Source organism: Heterostelium album (assembly GCF_000004825.1).
Source record: "Heterostelium album PN500 unplaced genomic scaffold PPL_scaffold9, whole genome shotgun sequence".
NCBI lineage: Eukaryota > Evosea > Eumycetozoa > Acytosteliales > Acytosteliaceae > Heterostelium > Heterostelium album.
The window spans coordinates 1,910,729-1,927,606 of NW_008805071.1; the positions used below are offsets into that span (position 1 = coordinate 1,910,729).

Below are 16,878 nucleotides of genomic sequence, written 5' to 3' on the forward strand. Positions count from 1 at the left end.
TTAATTTGTTTATTGATGTTGTTGTAATTGTCTTTGAACTAAATTATAGTATTGTCCATTCTTTGACATTAGCTGGGTATGTGTACCAAATTCTGCTACTTTACCGTTGGCGATGACTGCAATAGCATCGGCGTTCTGCACCGTGGAGAGACGGTGTGCAATGACGAGTGTGGTACGTCCAGCCATCAAACGAGTGAGTGCATCCTGTACCAGTCCTTCACTCTCTGAATCGAGTGCACTGGTAGCTTCGTCGAGAATCAAGATTCTTGGGTTCTTCAAGATCGCTCTTGCAATTGCAATACGCTGCTTCTGTCCACCAGAGAGTTGAACACCCTTCTCACCGACCATCGTAGAATATCCATTTGGGAACGATGAAATAAAGTGATGTGCATTGGCTTGTCGACAGGCTTCTTCAATCTCTTCGACGGTGGCATCGGGTTTACCATATCTCAGGTTATCGAGGATGCTAGTTGCAAAGAGTGCAGGCTCCTGGTTGACTATACCAATGTGATTTCTCAGCCAATCGGCTGATAACTGTGTAATTGGAACACCATCCACCAAGATTTCACCTTCGTTGGCCTCGTAGAAGCGTTCTAGCAGTGCGGCAACAGTCGACTTTCCACCACCGGATTGGCCAGCCAATGCCACTACTTGTCCTGGCTTGACGGTGAGATTGAATTTATTCAGCACTTGAACATGCTCTCTGCTTGGATAACGGAAACCGACGTTGACAAATTCGATTCTTCCTTTGATGTGGGAGAGTCTCAGTCCTGGACGACGTGGAATCAGAGTGGAGCGATTCAGCAACTCGGTGACACGCGACATTCCACCGGATGCATTCGATAGCTGGGTGAACAAGATCGATAGTTGACTGAATGAATTTTGCATCGACATGGTGTGCAGTATAAACGATGTCAGTTGACCAGAGGTGATAGTGCCGGCCGACACCAACGTTCCTCCGTACCAGTAGACAAGAAGACTGACGGCATTCAACGCCAGCGAAGTCACACCCTGGAAAATACCGATTTGAACACCGGCATCCGTTGCGAGATCCAATGACTCTTGTGAGCGTTGAGCGAATCTCGACGATTCCGTATCCTGACTAGCAAACGCCACCACCGTTCTAATGTTGCCGAGTGCTTCCTGTGCCATGGCAGTGGTCTGTGCATTCGCCTGTTGTGCCTTTATGGAAAGACGCTTCAAGTGTGCAGCGTAGATCGTTCCGATTCCAACCATTGTAGGAAGCACCGTCAACATTATCAGTGAGAGATGTGTGGAGATCAAGAATAGCGAGACGACGCCACCCACGATTTGACCGGTTGACTTTACTCCGAGAGTTACGGTGTGTTTCAGTGCGGAACGAACCAGCTGAATATCGGCAGACAAACGATTGAGCAAGTCACCAGTCGAGTTTTTATCAAAGAAAGCAATCTCTTGCTCCAAGAGATGAGCATAGAGCATGTTTCTCAGACCGGAAGTGTATCGCTCACAAACAACAGAGATGAGTGTCGTCGAGATAAAACTAAGGCCCGCCTGAAGTAGCAACACTGCTATGGCGCGGATTGCAGGGTCCTTCAAGGAGTCACCACGCTTCGAGCAATCCACAAGATTACCAAATACTTTCGGCAGCTGAATTCCAACCCACGATGAGAGTAGTGCAGTTACGATGCCGAGTGACAACACCCAGATATCGGGGCGAATCAACTTCCAGAATATCTGATTATTTGTTAATTGTTGCTCTAGTTCCGCAACGATTGAATCGGTATCAATTGAAATGGTTGAAGCTTCTTCGTCCAATTGGATAGCAGTGCTTTCCGCAACAGTACCTGTAGTAGTGGCATCTTGACAATGAACCACATTTAAAAGTTGTGCATCACTTCCGAAATTGAAAATAAATAAACCACCAATACAAATCGAGACAACACCCACTCCTGAAATAGCTATATATGATTTCGATTTACTTTTATAATTATTTTGATTATTATTATTATTATTACTATTACTATTACTATTGTTATTGTTGTTATTACTATTGGTATATGAATGATATCGTTTTTGATTGATATTGTAATTAATATCAGAAATACAATAATTTACTGTTTGGTTTAAAATTGTTTGTTGTTGTTATTTTGACATTTTCTCTAGAGAATGTTGGATTAAATATAGGTGAGACATATGATTTATAGATTGTTGATAATCTATTACTATTATTATTATTATTAATGTTATTACAATGATTCTTATATACAATACTATTATTACAGAAAACAATACACTTAGTATTTATTTGATTTCTAGTAGTTGATATACATTTAATAGAGTTTTGATATCTTATGTTTCGATTTGAACTGTTAAAAGATGCTTTTAAATAACAAGATATATTTGATTGCATTATTTTATAAGTGATCAAACAAACACATTTTAATTTTTTTTTTTTTTTTTTTGTAAAAGGCATTTCATTCATACAAAAAAAAATGTAATAATAAATCAAATAAACATTTGTTTGATGATTTGATGTCTCAATAATAGATTGTAATATCGGTTGAAATCTTATTACATATATTCTAATAATTACTTTGACAGCTACTACACATACAAATTTTTATTCTATCATGATTTTTTTTTGTTTTACAAAACAACTAGTACTTGAACAGAACTCTGGATCACCTAAATTCAATTTGATTGTCCATACCTTTATCATGTCTCATTTGAATAATACTAAAAATGAATAAAATTGTTTGAAAAAAATCATTCTTTTTATTTTTTTTTAGACATTTTGTAAATAGACGATTAATGGAGGATATATTAAGTTGTTTCGATAGCTATAATGAATTAGAGAAACAATGGATAACATATAGAGATAAAGGCACAAAACTAGCCAATACACTTGTAAATAATCATTTAAAGTTGATATATTTCGACCTGACCGATTGGAGTAATATCGCAATAAAGAACAACACGATCCTTCAGAATCAAATAAAAAACACAATGTTTAAATCAAATGTTAAACAATTTCAATTACTATATAGCTGTTATTGTGAATTAGTAAGCAATTTCTTTGTTAAATCAATCAATCAATCAAACACAAATCAAAGAAAAAAGGTTATTAATTTATTTGTTTAAAAACCTAGGAAGTGATTAAAGATAAACTACAACAAAAACAAGAATCTTTAAGTACTTTAGAATCAAGATATAGTAAGAATAGCAACAGTAGTAGCAATAATAATAATATGATATTAAGATTAAGTATGTAATTAAATAAAACAGTAACTATCAAGATTTATTATTACTAATTACCATATTAATCTCGTTACATTATTAAAAGTAAATTACTTTAAAGATATAGTTGATATGTATGTCAGTTCACTAGCGAATAAAAAGACGATTTTAGATACTCTTTTGAGTTGTAATGATCGTGATCAACTGATAACATATGTATCGGCATGGCAAAATGATATACACATCAACAGAGATACAATAGAGACAATACAAGATATGCTAACAACTCATGTTTCAATAAATATATAACAGTAAACTTAAGTTTGGTTAGAGTTCTATTCAATTCAATTCGGCTAGATTCGATTCTAAAGAAGTGAAAGAAAAGATATTGAATGTTTGTGAAATAATTATATAATTTTATTATTATTATTAAGTACAATTAATTGGTAATGGCAATAGGAACATGGATCCTATCGAAAAAGAATGAACTGGTTTACAACTTATGGCAACAATATCAACTTGGTATAGTTCTGCTTCAAGCTGCTGCAGGCTCTTCATCTGCTACTTTACCTTTTCTACCTTCTTCTCCTTTACCACCTTTTCCTCCTTTACCACCCTTTCCTCCTTTACCGCCTTTATGATCACCTTTTCCACCTTTATGATCACCTTTTCCATCACTTCCTGATGGTGGAGTGGTTGGACTTGGAGATGGATTTGGTGGAGCAACACCTCCTTTATCTATAAATATTTATATTGTGTTAGTTTAATTGTTATCACAAATATCAATTGAATAAAAAATAGCAAATAATATATTTACCTTCTGTTTGGTCAGTACATTGAGTCTGTACAATAAGTAATAAAACAAATATAATTGTTAAATAAATATAAATTTTTGACATTAAATAATTGATTGTTTTTATATATTATTATTAAATATTTATAAGATAAGATATAAAAGAAGAAAAAGAAAATTTAAATATCAAATATTGTTAGAATTTTTGGTATTTAATTTAAATTAAATCAATCATTTTAAATTAAATTATTTGGGTGGTGTGGTTGAATATCAATGTGTGAGCTTTTATTGGCTTCATAAATAATTGTATTTTAATGAACATCTTTATACTTCTAGATCATAATAATAATATTTTAACAAAAAAATAAATAAACTCACACTCACACACTTTTAACACAATTTAAAAGTCAGTGCTCTTTTTGTTTGCTTAACGTACACGTTAAAAACAATCAATCAAATTATATTTAACACAAATTTTTTTTTTTTTAAAATTATTTATTTGGTTATGTTTGATTGTACATGTACAAAGTATTAATGATAATAATACATTGAGTAATGATATGAAAAAACGATTTGAGACATCTTTCAAAGTTTTTTACTTGGTTGTTGTTTCAACTGGCTTTTTGGCTGATTCTTTGGTTGACTCTTTGATTGTTTCTTTGATTGGTGCTGGATTTTGAGAACCAGAGGTAGCATTGTTTGGAACTGGTACTACTGTAACTGTTGGCTTTGGTGTTTCAGTATTGGTTGAGACCTTTGGTTCATCTGATGGGATCAATGGTGCTGGTGTGGTTGCAGCTGGTGTTGAAACTGGTGCTGATCCTGTTGTTGATACCGGTGCTGGATTTGAAGATCCACTTGTTACTGAAGCATTGGTTGGTGCAGGAGTTACTGTTGCATTAATCTTTGGTGCTACAGTTTCATTTACAAAGGCTGGTGACTGTTGAGATGTTGAGCTTGAAGATCCACTTGTAGTTGGTTCAAATACTATTTATTAAAAATTAGTAAATTAATAAATTATTCATTAAAAGAATACTTACAGAATTCTTGATCACATTGTACAGAAACAATCATTAAAGAAGCAACCAAGGCAAAAGTTAAATAGAAAGATCTTGACATTTTTGTTTAAAGTTTAATTTGATTTAAATAATAAAGATATTTAATATATTGATTTTAGTTTAGAATATTAGTATATTTGTTTGTTTGTTTGTTGTTTGATGATTTATTTCAATCAAACATGTTTGCTTTTATAGTATTTCGTAATGCATATTTAGAGTTTATTCAAGTAATGATTTACATCTTTATTCATATAATTTCCCTATTTTCAAAAGAATAATCATTATTTATAATCTTTTAAAATAATGATAATATAGATTTATAACTATACATAACAAATAACACAACTTTATAAGTGATATGATAAATTCTGGGGGTAGATTGTCGTCTGATCATATTTTCCTCCATCAGCTGACTTTTCACTTTGTGGGTAACCACAAACATACATGAAATTAAGTAAAAAATATTGATTTACCTATAAAAACTGCAATATTACTATAAATGTAAATTGGACAATTGTTACAATGCTGCATCATCAACACAATTGTGATAATTATTACTATAGATTTTAAAATATTTATTCATAATAGATTGTGTGAAAACAATAAATATATACACATCTTGATTAAAATAGTGATAAAGACACAACAGATATTATAATATATCAACTTTCAAGTCTGTGATTTTGATTCGTTAATCTTACCACCCAAGAAAATCAATATTAATGTCAATGTCATTCGCAACCACTTCTTTTCTTTGGCTGATCTTATTAGCTAATAATACATTGTCGTTGAGGTTTAATCAAATCATATAATTGTTGTTGTTGTTGTTATTGTTGTATCTCTATTCATTGAAATAACTATGTTATTATGTAAAATACTATTCTATCTTGTTTAATTTGTTGAATTTAGTCACGGGTTGTTATAAATTTTAATAATTATCTTTAGAAGGAATGTTATAAGAATCTAACTATCTAAATTGATTATAGATAATACTTTTTCTCTATTATAATAATTATTAATGGATTAATTTTTAAGTTATATATCGATTATAATAATAAATAAATAAATAAAATATAATAATTAATGTACTATATTATTATTATTTCAATTTATTGATTCTCTGTAATTCTTTCTTCTTTTCTTTTAGTTTTCTCGCTTTCTTTTGTTTGAGTGTCAGTTTAAACTTCTTGTTTGTATCATCGGTGAATGCAACTGTCTTTTCTATCAATTCTTGCTTTTTCTTTGCTGACTTTGAACGTGATTTAATATCTAACTTCTTTCTAAATCTATCTAAATTACTTTGTAAAATATCTTCTTCATCTACTTTCTTTTCTATTATTTTATCTGTATAAATAAAATATACAATTTAAATTATATGTTAATATCATTTATTAATTAATTAACACAACACTATAAGATTCTATCGATATTAGTCATACCTAAAGGTGATCTATGTTTTCTCTCTATAAATGTATCATTTCCGTCGTGCTCGAAATCTAAAGATGATTTCTCTTCTTCTTTTTCTTTATTTAATAAGTTTAATTGTTGTCTTATAATTTTAGACATATTTGTACTGTATATTACTAAATATATATATATATTTACAAAGCTATAATAAAAATAAAAATGATTGTTAATTAATCGTTCGTTTTTTTTGCAAAAATAAAATATTTAATTTTTTTTAAATTTTAATATGAATTAATTAAATATCTTAAAAGAATATATAAATATTTAAACACTTTTAAATAAATATCTTAAGTTATATTAATCAAAGAAAGATTATCTTTCTCTCTGTTTATTCATTATTTTTTTTTTTTTTTTTTTTTTTACTTGTGAATAAAATTCAGATGATTACTGTGTTTGATGTTCATTGATCTTTGAAACACACACATGTTCAAATATTGTAGTGGATCATTTTTGCATAATAGTAAATCATTTTTGTTATTTAATTATAATAGAAATTGTATAAGAAATATGTCTACTTTTAAAGAGGTTATTGGTGCTTTGAATGAGATAACTCCTTTGGAGTTGGCAGGTAGCTGGGACAATGTTGGTTTGTTAGTAGAACCATCGAATGCAAACAGCTTGAAGATTGATCGTATCTTTCTTACCAACGATCTCACAGAGAATGTCTTGGACGAAGCGATCGAGCAGCGAGCATCGATGATCGTATCGTATCACCCACCCTTATTTGCACAGTTCAAGAGATTGACATCGAAGGTCACTGCACAGCGAATTGCAGTGAAAGCAATTGAGAATCATCTACCGGTGTATTCACCACACTCTGCTTTGGATGCTATCAATGGTGGGATCAACGACTGGACTGCCGACGCTCTCAAATCGATCGCCAGCGGTAAAGGTGCATCGGCCAGACCGATCCAAGCATCGATGATGTCGACCAACAAGCAATTCACTCATAAGGTTGAGATTCTTCTCAATAGCAATGACTCTACCCAATTACAAAACGAACTTGCCAACCTCGATAACATCAACATCAACACCATCGAATCGAAGCAATCATCGAAACTAGAGGTTCAATGTAGCGAATCAAAGATATCTTTAGTATCACAACTAATTGAAAAGAATATAAAAGTAAGTAAACGATTGAATGAATCAAATTCACTATTTATAGTTGCTCTTAGTTTATATTAATTTACTTATTACCATTTTTTATTTAATGATTAGTCGGTTGTATCTTGGAGTGTATATAATGGTATTAAATACTCATCTGATAATGTTGGAATTGGAAGATTGTTAACATTCAATGAAGGTGTTTCGATTGAACAAGTTATTGAAACAGTAAAGAAGTTGTTTGGTTTGCAATATATTAGACTTGGTCGTCCACAAGGTGGAAAAGATCGTCCAATAAAGACTGTTGCTATGTGTGCCGGTAGTGGTGCCAGTGTAATCTTGAACACACCTGCCGATCTCTATCTCACAGGTGAACTCTCACATCATGAAATTCTAGAGGCATGTTCCAAAGGCAACTACGTCATCGTATGCGATCACTCCAACACCGAACGTGGATACCTCTCAACCTACAAATCACTCATTCAATCTAAACTCGCAAACGTTGAAATCATCATTTCAAAGAGAGATGCTGATCCATTAGTTGTGGTATAAGTCAACTACAACTACAATTTTCAACACAATTTTTGTTTGTTTGTTAAAAAAATAAAAATTTATACTTTAAACTAATTTTAATAAAAGTAACTTGTATATTCTTTTATTTATTACTTTATTATTACTATTATTATTATTAAATGGTTAAGTTAATTTAAATAAATAAATAACTAATGAATAGGATTACGAAATAGATAAAGTTAATTTGGAAGGTTGATGCATCCGATGTGTTCTGACCAGCTGTGATAATTGGCTCGAATGGAAGTGGACTACCCGATGTGGCAGCACCAGCATTTGGGAAAGAAGATGGCTCCGATGGGAATGCGGTTGGTGAACAGGTATTGTCGTTTGGACAGACGAGAGTGGTGTTTGCAGAGAGAATCAATGTTTCTCCGGCTGGACAGGTGCTCCATTTTCCGTTGAATTGAACCTGCAACTGAAGTCCTTGACAACGTTGTGGACGACAACCATATCCGAATGTGGTTGGTGTCAATTGTTGTTTGAAACAGAAAGAGTCTGCTCCATTGACTTCACCTTCGTAGGCGGTCTTACGTGAAGTATCGAAACAATATTGGGAAGGCATATTCCAGACACAGCAGTCAAAGACCTGCGAAGCACCACCGGTTTTTGGATTAGTGAAATGTTGACTGGGGTATGGCAAATTTGAGTTATAGTCTGCCCAGAAAGCCATACCGATACCTGATCTCGAAGCAGAGCATCCGACTTGATTGTTGGTTGCTGGCCAGTATCCTTCACGACTCCAAATTGCAGGAGTACAAAGTTTATCAGCGAAATCACATCCCATTCCTTTACCCCAACTGGATGATCTAGATTCACCAAGATTGAGAAGTCCATACCATCCAGAATCTAAATTCAAACAAGATAAAGTCATATTAATACATTGTAATTGGGAATAGATCACAATCAACGTTTCACCTACCATAGAATAAACCAAGAGTCAAATTTGAGAGTGGAGCAACTGGTCTTGCATATCCAAGCATCAATTCTAAAAGATGATATCAAGTAAATTAATATTTTTAATTCAAAAAAAGAGATTAATTGTTTGTAAAGATATTTACCTTCACCAAATCTTGTTGATTTCCAGTGAGATCCAGCAGTTCCAGGACCACCAATGTTTTCCAACTCGGCACCTACGAGTGATTGGCAACCAAAGTGATTTCTGGCAACATGAAGCACGGAAGGAGATGTGATGAAAAATCTCTGGTATGGGAAACTGACACCTGCTGGTGTGGTCAATGTGGTGGTAGTATTGATCATAATGTTGTTTTTGTATCTGTTACCAGTGGTACGGTCATAGAAACTATCATACATTGAACTACTGAATCCGAGTGAATGGGTGGCTTCGTGGAGACCAACACGGAGGAATTGATTCCACATCACTTGATTCTGTTGACGATAGGTGGCATTGGCAAACGGTGAGAAGTAGAATGGTGAAAAGTTAATAATACCGGCAAATGGTGCACCAGTGTCACTATGAATGAGACATGATGTGGCGTAGGCAATAGTTCCAGAGGATGCAATTGGATGAACAGATACATAATTGATAAAATCACCCTCGAATCCATTGGTAATATCCATGACGTATTCTTCGATACATCTGAACTGTCTGCTGTATGAATTTCTGGCAGTACCACTAACGGTGAGATACTTGGAGAAAGAAGATGCAATGAATGGCAGAACCTCTTGTGTGAACAAATTGACCAACTCTGGTGTCAAAATGTCACTCTGTTTACAGGTGTACGAAGTTGGACTGTTAGTATCAGGATCCAAAATAACTACTTGGCCAACTTGATAGCAAGTCTGTGATTCAGTTCCCGGATTCAAATAGGTGGTGTTGAATACCAATCTGATTGGGTGAGTGGAGGCAGTTGGATCGGCCTTTAAATTTCTGTTGCCCGATGACAACTTTACGTTGTGATTGATCTTGTCGTGGATACAATTGTGTCCAACCAAATCATCGTCGTCGTGGGTGTGATGTGTTGTTTGACCATCGATGGAATCTGGATTGAATGCCAGACAACTGGCAACAATTAGAAATACAAATGTTAAAATAAATAAATATGATTGACGATTGGACATCATTTTATATATCTCTATTTTTAAATTTAAAATTACAGTAATTATTAAATAAACCTCTAAAAAAGCATAGCCCAAAAAAGTCAAAATCTAGAAAAAAAATAATAAATCAAAAAAAAAAAAAAAAAAAAAAAAAAATAGTTATTAAAACAAAAATCCAAATAAATCATTTTTTCAAGAAGATCTTGATGTCATGCCCATAAAAATTTTAAAAATCAATAACCATTGGGGCAACTCCCTCACAATGTTTGATCTGTTTAATTTTGTGTCTTTTTGATGTTTTTTTTTTTTACAAACTTACCAAAGTTGTACAAAAATTTCTGCGAAAAAAAAACAAACTTGTTTTTGACACACAATTTTGATCCCACAGAACAAAAGTGGGTTGACGTTAATCAGTCATATGTTTTCATAACAGAATTACGGTTTACCATTGCAAACCATTTTTTCGAAATAATCATAATTTATGCGAATATAAGCCTCTAAAGTTGTAGATTTTTTTTTATTTGATCATTTTTTTCTTATTTCAACTTTGTATAACCAATCATTAGTAAGTCGAAGGACATAGTTAGTGACATGATTCATTCGTGGGCCTTCATTACTAGGCGCGGTAATGACCAAGTTTCCCGAACGTATATAAAAAACTGATGTCCTAAGAGCCCACGGGCAATACATTGACACCAACTCGTGAGGAGGTGATAAAAACACCTCCTTAGTGCAATGTACCTAAAAAAAAAATAAATAAAAAAAATAAAATAAAAAAAAGATAAAAATAAAATGGTATTTTTTTGCAAAAAAAACCAATCATCAGTCATTTTAATTTGTGAAAAAATGTTTTTTAAAATATTGTATTTTCTATTTTTTTTACTAGTAAAAAAAGGTTTTTTATTTTACAATTAAAAGTAAATTTAAATAAATAAATAAATAAAGGAGAGGATTGCGAGACAGAATAGATTAGTTTTGAAAGTTGATGCAGAGTTGAGTGAATCAGTATCAGTTGTTTGAGCAGCAGTAGTTTCAGTGGTAGCTTCGGTAGTGTTTCCCGTGGTGGTAGTTCCAGTAGTGGCCCCTGTTGTTTTTCCAGTAGTTCCAGTAGTGGCACCGGTAGTAGCTCCTGTAGTTTTACTAGTGGTTCCAGTGGTTCCGGTACTAACTCCGGTAGTGGTTGAGGTTTGACCGATAGTAATAATTGGGATGTATGGAAGTGGCGCACTGGAAGTTGCAGCACCAGTATTAGGGAAAGAGGATGGATTTGTTGGGAATGTAGTGGGTGAGCAAGTATTTTCGTTTGGACAGATTACAGTGGTGTTTGCAGAGAGAACCACAGATTGTCCGGCTGGACAATTGAACCATTGTCCTTTGAATTGAACCTGCAACTGAAGTCCTTGACAACGTTGTGGACGACAACCGTATCCGAATGTGGTTGGTGTCAATTGTTGTTTGAAACAGAAGGAGTCTGCTCCATTAACTTCACCATCATAGTTAATTTTACGTGAAGTATCGAAACAATATTGGGAAGGCATATTCCACACACAGTTGTCATAGACTCCTGAAAATCCACCGGTACTTGGATCGAGGAAATGTTGGCTGGAGTTTAACAATGTTGTAGTAAAGGTCATCCATTGTGCCATACCGATACCTGATCTTGTGGCAGAACAACCTGGTTGGTTGTTGGTTGCTGGCCAATATCCTTCACGATTCCAAATTGCAGGAGTACAAAGTTTATCAGCGAAATCACATCCCATACCTTTACCCCAAGTAGAAGCTCTAGCTTCACCAAGATTGATAAGTCCATACCATCCTGAATCTAAATTTTAAAAAAGAGTAATTAATATTAATCGTTATGAAAGGTGGAGTTATATTTACCATATAATAAAGCCAGTGTCAAGTTTGAGAGTGGAGCAACTGGTCTTGCATATCCAAGCATCAATTCTATACAGAGATTTAAGAAAGTTAATGATCAATATTCAAAATTGTTTAGATTAATTGTTAAAATAAGTACCTTCACCAAATCTTGTTGCTTTCCAGTGAGATCCAGCGGTTCCAGAACCACCAACGTTTTCCAATTCGGCACCTGCGAGTGTTTGGCAACCAAAATGTTTTCTGGCAATATTGGTAACTGTAGGAGATGTAATAAAAGATCTGGTGTATGGGAAAAGGACACCTGCTGGTGTTGTCAGATTGGTGGTGGTAGTGGTCATGATGTTGCTGGGGTATCTGCCACCAGTGTTACGGTCAATGAAATTGGAATACATGCCTCTACTGAATCCGAGTGCATGAGTGGCTTCGTGGAGACCAACACGGAGGAATTGATTCCACATCACTTGATTCTGTTGACGATAGGCGGCATTGGTATATGCAGTATAGTGGAGTGGCGCAAAGTTAATAATACCGGTATATGGCGCACCAGTGTCTGCATGGGAGAGACATGATGTGGCGTAGGCAATAGTTCCGGATGAGGCTACTGGGTGAGCGGATACAAAGATCATGAAATCACCGTCGAATCCATTGGAAATATCCATCGAGTACTTTTCTATACAGGTGTATGGTTTGGGGTAAGAGTTTCTGGCAGTACCACTAACGGTGAGATACTTGGAGAAAGAAGATGAAATGAATGGCAGAAGCTCCTTCAGCAATAAATCTACCAACTCTGGAGTCAGAATATCATTCTTTGTGCAATTGTAGGGAGTTGCGCCAAGCGAAATGGTTTGACCAACACTGTAGCAAGTTTGATTTTCTGTACCTGGTTTCACATTCAAATAGGTGGTGTTGAAAACCAATCTAATTGGATGAGTGGTGATTGGATCGGCCATTAAATTTCTGTGATTAGAAACCAATTTTACATTGTCACCGATCTTATCGTGGATACAGTCGTGTTTAACAACCAAATCATCGTCGTCGTGGTGGGTATCATGTGTTGTTTGACCATCAAAAGAATCTGGATTCAGTGCCAAACAACTCGAAATAATAAGAAATACAAAAATTAAAATAAATAAATATGGTTGACGATTAGACATTTTTATATCTGCCTATCTGTATATGTATAGAGTATAACAATTATAAAAATCAAACAACCAACAATCTTGCCCTTTTAAAAGATTGGACAAGAAAACCGACAAACCCATCAAAAAAAAAAAATCAAAAAAATGGTGTTTGAATGAAAAAATCTAACTTTATCGAAGAATTTGATAAAAACTCATGATATACTAATCCCATTTCGAGTGGGTTGGGTGACAATCGATAAGAAATCTCACCAATCGATTGACTGTTTTGTTTTTTTAAAGGCATTTATGATGATAAAAGATTTTTTTAAATTAATTAATATTTGCAACTTGATTGTTTCTTTTAAAATCCAAAAATAAATACTATCATGAACCCCATGAAGTTGACACAGACAATAACTAGCAGACGTAAAAACAATGGGAACATCATCCCTTATTCAAAAATGATGGCCATCATCTCAGCCGGCCTGTGGCTGAACTGCCCCAACAATAAATAAACACGAACTATATGTTAATATCAAGCTCTACATCTTGACTATTAATGGTAGGACAAGGATAATTTAAAATAAAAATAAAATAAAATAAAATAAAATATGAAAGTTAGCAAGGGTCTTTTCAATTTTTATAATAATATGTTTTAGATTTTTTTGTTGAAGAGTGATCTGATAAGATTTTTTGGTATTTAATTAATATTTTATTTGATGTTCTTGGAGGATGGAGCAGTAGGTTTTTTTGTTGTTTTTGATGTTTTTGTTGTTGAAGATAGATTCTGTTTTGGTAAAGAAGGTAATTTTGGTAGTCTTGCTTCCGGCATAATAAAAGTATTACGCTGATTCTTAAAGTTGTCCTTATCAAAATTTGTCACTTCAAGGATGACCGATCTAATTTGTTGAATACCTTTCATTTCCTTTGAACTGCATTGAATGATGTTTGGCACACAGCTAACATTGTTCATGATTTCCTCTTTGACCTGGTTGTAGAATCGCTTCAGACCAGTGGTGGTAGCCTTATCGATCTTTGTTAGAATTACCTGAAATGCAACTCTATGTTCATCTAACAGCTTCATCACCTCTATATCATTCTTTTGCAAACCAACTCTACTGTCTACCAACAAAAATAATTTCTTTAATCTAGTTTTTTCAAATAATAAATTCAATTTGCAACTTTAATATTTATACAATTTAATATAATCGATCTTTCAATTAATTAATTACTTACTGATGTGAAGTTAATAAATATTCAGATATACTTCTACCCCAAACACTTGCTTTATCTTTGCTAACCTTTGAATAACCATATCCTGGAAGATCTACCATCATAATTTTATCCCACAATGCATAGAAATTAATTGATTTTGTACATCCCTTTTTGTAGTAAATAAATATTAAGTATTTGATTAGTTAATTATTGGATTGATTATAATACATAATTATAGTTATTAATAGTTACAGGTGTTTTTGATACATGTGCCATTTGGTCACCTAATAATGTATTTAAAAGTGATGATTTTCCAACGTTTGATCTACCTATGAACGCTATTTGTGGGAGTGGCGATGCTGGAAAATCCTCTGATTTGATTGCCATGGTGATGAGCTTTGATTGATGTGAAAAGAAGTAGTCTGCGAATCTAAGTACTTCGGGATCGTATCTCTTTTTGAAATCGATTTGTTCAATTAATTCTCTTGGGATTTTGACAGAGGATATCTCTTCTGTGCCTTGTTCGATCATCAGTCGTTTCATCTGTGCTTCAAACTCTATATCGTTCTTTGTGGAATTCTCATCAACAAAGTATTGTGTATTCATGATCTTCTCTACATCGATCTCCTTCTTCTCTACCTCTCTCTTTTTCTTTTGTTGTCGTTGACTCTCTATCATCTCTGACTGTGTCAACTTTATATATGAATCCTTCATTAGCTTTTTCTTCTTTAGATCGGTGTTCACCACTTGAAAATGTGATAAACTTGAACTAAAATAAAAACATTTTCTAATTGAATCACCAACCACTCTACTACTATTAAAACTATTTGATACCAACTTTAACATATTTATCTAAATTATATACAATGAAAGAGAAATTACTAATATCACGTGAAACAAGTGTTGATTCGTTTTTGCAAAATTAATTTAAAAAAAAAATGAAAAACGAATGATTCGTTTTCCCTAATTATTATTAGCAATTTTGATTATTTATTTGGATTGTATCATTAATATATTATAGATATGGCAAGAAGAGATAAGACTAAGGAAGAGGAAATCGATGAAGATGAAATCGAAGAACAAGTTGAAGATGAAGAAGAAGATGATGATGTAGATGGTGATGAAGAAGGTGAAGAGGAAGATGAAGAGGGTGAAGATGAAGATGGTGGTAGTGAATATGAAACCTATAATACTGAAGATGAAGAAGTAGGTTATAATAGATTTATTTAATAATAGTGTGATAATTATTAATATTATAATCAGTTGTATGAAGGTGAAGAGAATGAAGATGGTGATAGACATGGTCATGGAACATTATATACAGCAGATGGATTCATTATGGAGGGTGAATGGGTCAATGGAACACTCAATGGACCTGGTTCTTTAATTTTCGATGATATTTTAATTAAAGGTACCTACGTAGATGGTGAATTCGAAGGACAGTGCACAGAATACACACTTGAGAAAGTACGTACTTTTGAAGGTCAATATAAAGCTGGTGAAAGACACGGACCTGGTATACTTTATAATATTGTAGGTCGAATCAATAATTACTTAACATATATTATTTGATTTTAGGCGAAAACTAACTTAAAATTATTAAAAAAAAATATTATAAAGGATGGAAGTAGAATTGAAGGAACTTGGAAAAATAGTATATTATGTGGAGAATGTTGTTTCTATTATCCAGATGACAGATTCTTTATTAAGGGAACATGGAAGAAAGGTGAATTTGTAAAGGGAACTGTTTCAGTTTCAGATAGCAAAGCGTTGGATTTGAAATCATTGGTATCGACTACACAGTTGAAGCGTGACGAATCCGACTCCAAAAAGATATCGAGCAACCCAATGCTACCGGATGCATTCGAACAGTACTATTGCTACGTCAAGAAGTCAGAGATACCGAATAGCGGTGAAGGACTGTTTGCCGCTGTCGACATTCCAGCCGATCGACTTGTTTCCTACTACAATGGTTTGCGTATTGATCCAAAGTTGGCGGACGATCGTGATTGGTCGTTCAACTCCAACACGATGTATCTCGACAAGGAGACCTACATCGACATTCCACCAGAGTGGTCGAGCACCTCGAAGTACTGTGCATCACTCGGACACAAGGCCAATCACTCAAAGAACAACAACACAGTATACCGACCATGTTATCACCCACGTTTCGGTGACATCAAGTGTATCCGATCGATTAAACCAATCGCCAAAGATCAAGAGATTCTCGTAGACTATGACTACGAAGAGAAAGACAAACCACAATGGTACATAGATTTAGAGAAACAAGCTGCCGTTGCAACTGATGTCAACAAAAACACAACAAACAGTAACGGAAATGGTAACAAAAAATTGAAAACAAAAAATTAAACTTTAAATAATATTATTTAAC

General features: G+C 33.7%; 10 protein-coding genes across 10 annotated transcripts; 3 read left to right on the plus strand and 7 right to left on the minus strand.

Moving 5' to 3' along the window:
* Window positions 1-9: 9 nt before the first annotated feature.
* Window positions 10-2,708, minus strand: abcB4 (ABC transporter ATP-binding protein; the record flags this gene model as incomplete). The annotated part of the gene is made up of 4 exons (XM_020580059.1): window positions 10-1,182; window positions 1,666-2,029; window positions 2,088-2,252; window positions 2,668-2,708. The coding sequence occupies 4 exons, from the start codon at window positions 2,706-2,708 to the stop codon at window positions 10-12; spliced, it is 1,743 nt and encodes a 580-aa protein (XP_020429892.1).
* An 85-nt stretch (window positions 2,709-2,793) lies between these two features.
* On the plus strand, window positions 2,794-3,528 carry PPL_09263 (uncharacterized protein; the record flags this gene model as incomplete). The annotated part of the gene is made up of 3 exons (XM_020580060.1): window positions 2,794-2,889; window positions 3,132-3,246; window positions 3,326-3,528. The coding sequence occupies 3 exons, from the start codon at window positions 2,794-2,796 to the stop codon at window positions 3,526-3,528; spliced, it is 414 nt and encodes a 137-aa protein (XP_020429893.1).
* A 226-nt stretch (window positions 3,529-3,754) lies between these two features.
* On the minus strand, window positions 3,755-4,118 carry PPL_09264 (uncharacterized protein; the record flags this gene model as incomplete). Its single annotated transcript, XM_020580061.1, has 2 exons — window positions 3,755-3,957; window positions 4,037-4,118. 2 exons carry the CDS (start codon window positions 4,116-4,118, stop codon window positions 3,755-3,757), a joined length of 285 nt encoding a protein of 94 aa, XP_020429894.1.
* Window positions 4,119-4,607: 489 nt separating this feature from the next.
* PPL_09265 (uncharacterized protein) lies at window positions 4,608-5,131 on the minus strand (the record flags this gene model as incomplete). The annotated part of the gene is made up of 2 exons (XM_020580062.1): window positions 4,608-4,999; window positions 5,053-5,131. The coding sequence occupies 2 exons, from the start codon at window positions 5,129-5,131 to the stop codon at window positions 4,608-4,610; spliced, it is 471 nt and encodes a 156-aa protein (XP_020429895.1).
* A 182-nt stretch (window positions 5,132-5,313) lies between these two features.
* On the minus strand, window positions 5,314-6,636 carry PPL_09266 (uncharacterized protein; the record flags this gene model as incomplete). The annotated part of the gene is made up of 5 exons (XM_020580063.1): window positions 5,314-5,330; window positions 5,544-5,627; window positions 5,772-5,833; window positions 6,255-6,414; window positions 6,510-6,636. 5 exons carry the CDS (start codon window positions 6,634-6,636, stop codon window positions 5,314-5,316), a joined length of 450 nt encoding a protein of 149 aa, XP_020429896.1.
* A 408-nt stretch (window positions 6,637-7,044) lies between these two features.
* PPL_09267 (Nif3-like dinuclear metal center hexameric protein) lies at window positions 7,045-8,193 on the plus strand (the record flags this gene model as incomplete). The annotated part of the gene is made up of 2 exons (XM_020580064.1): window positions 7,045-7,662; window positions 7,756-8,193. 2 exons carry the CDS (start codon window positions 7,045-7,047, stop codon window positions 8,191-8,193), a joined length of 1,056 nt encoding a protein of 351 aa, XP_020429897.1.
* A 154-nt stretch (window positions 8,194-8,347) lies between these two features.
* Window positions 8,348-11,102, minus strand: PPL_09268 (uncharacterized protein; the record flags this gene model as incomplete). The annotated part of the gene is made up of 5 exons (XM_020580065.1): window positions 8,348-9,129; window positions 9,273-10,380; window positions 10,592-10,610; window positions 10,933-11,013; window positions 11,089-11,102. The coding sequence occupies 5 exons, from the start codon at window positions 11,100-11,102 to the stop codon at window positions 8,348-8,350; spliced, it is 2,004 nt and encodes a 667-aa protein (XP_020429898.1).
* A 93-nt stretch (window positions 11,103-11,195) lies between these two features.
* Window positions 11,196-13,304, minus strand: PPL_09269 (uncharacterized protein; the record flags this gene model as incomplete). The annotated part of the gene is made up of 3 exons (XM_020580066.1): window positions 11,196-12,094; window positions 12,154-12,219; window positions 12,290-13,304. 3 exons carry the CDS (start codon window positions 13,302-13,304, stop codon window positions 11,196-11,198), a joined length of 1,980 nt encoding a protein of 659 aa, XP_020429899.1.
* Window positions 13,305-13,983: 679 nt separating this feature from the next.
* On the minus strand, window positions 13,984-15,332 carry PPL_09270 (GTP-binding protein; the record flags this gene model as incomplete). The annotated part of the gene is made up of 3 exons (XM_020580067.1): window positions 13,984-14,452; window positions 14,508-14,653; window positions 14,715-15,332. The coding sequence occupies 3 exons, from the start codon at window positions 15,330-15,332 to the stop codon at window positions 13,984-13,986; spliced, it is 1,233 nt and encodes a 410-aa protein (XP_020429900.1).
* Window positions 15,333-15,509: 177 nt separating this feature from the next.
* Window positions 15,510-16,856, plus strand: PPL_09271 (histone-lysine N-methyltransferase; the record flags this gene model as incomplete). Its single annotated transcript, XM_020580068.1, has 3 exons — window positions 15,510-15,692; window positions 15,750-16,019; window positions 16,107-16,856. The coding sequence occupies 3 exons, from the start codon at window positions 15,510-15,512 to the stop codon at window positions 16,854-16,856; spliced, it is 1,203 nt and encodes a 400-aa protein (XP_020429901.1).
* Window positions 16,857-16,878: the final 22 nt, after the last annotated feature.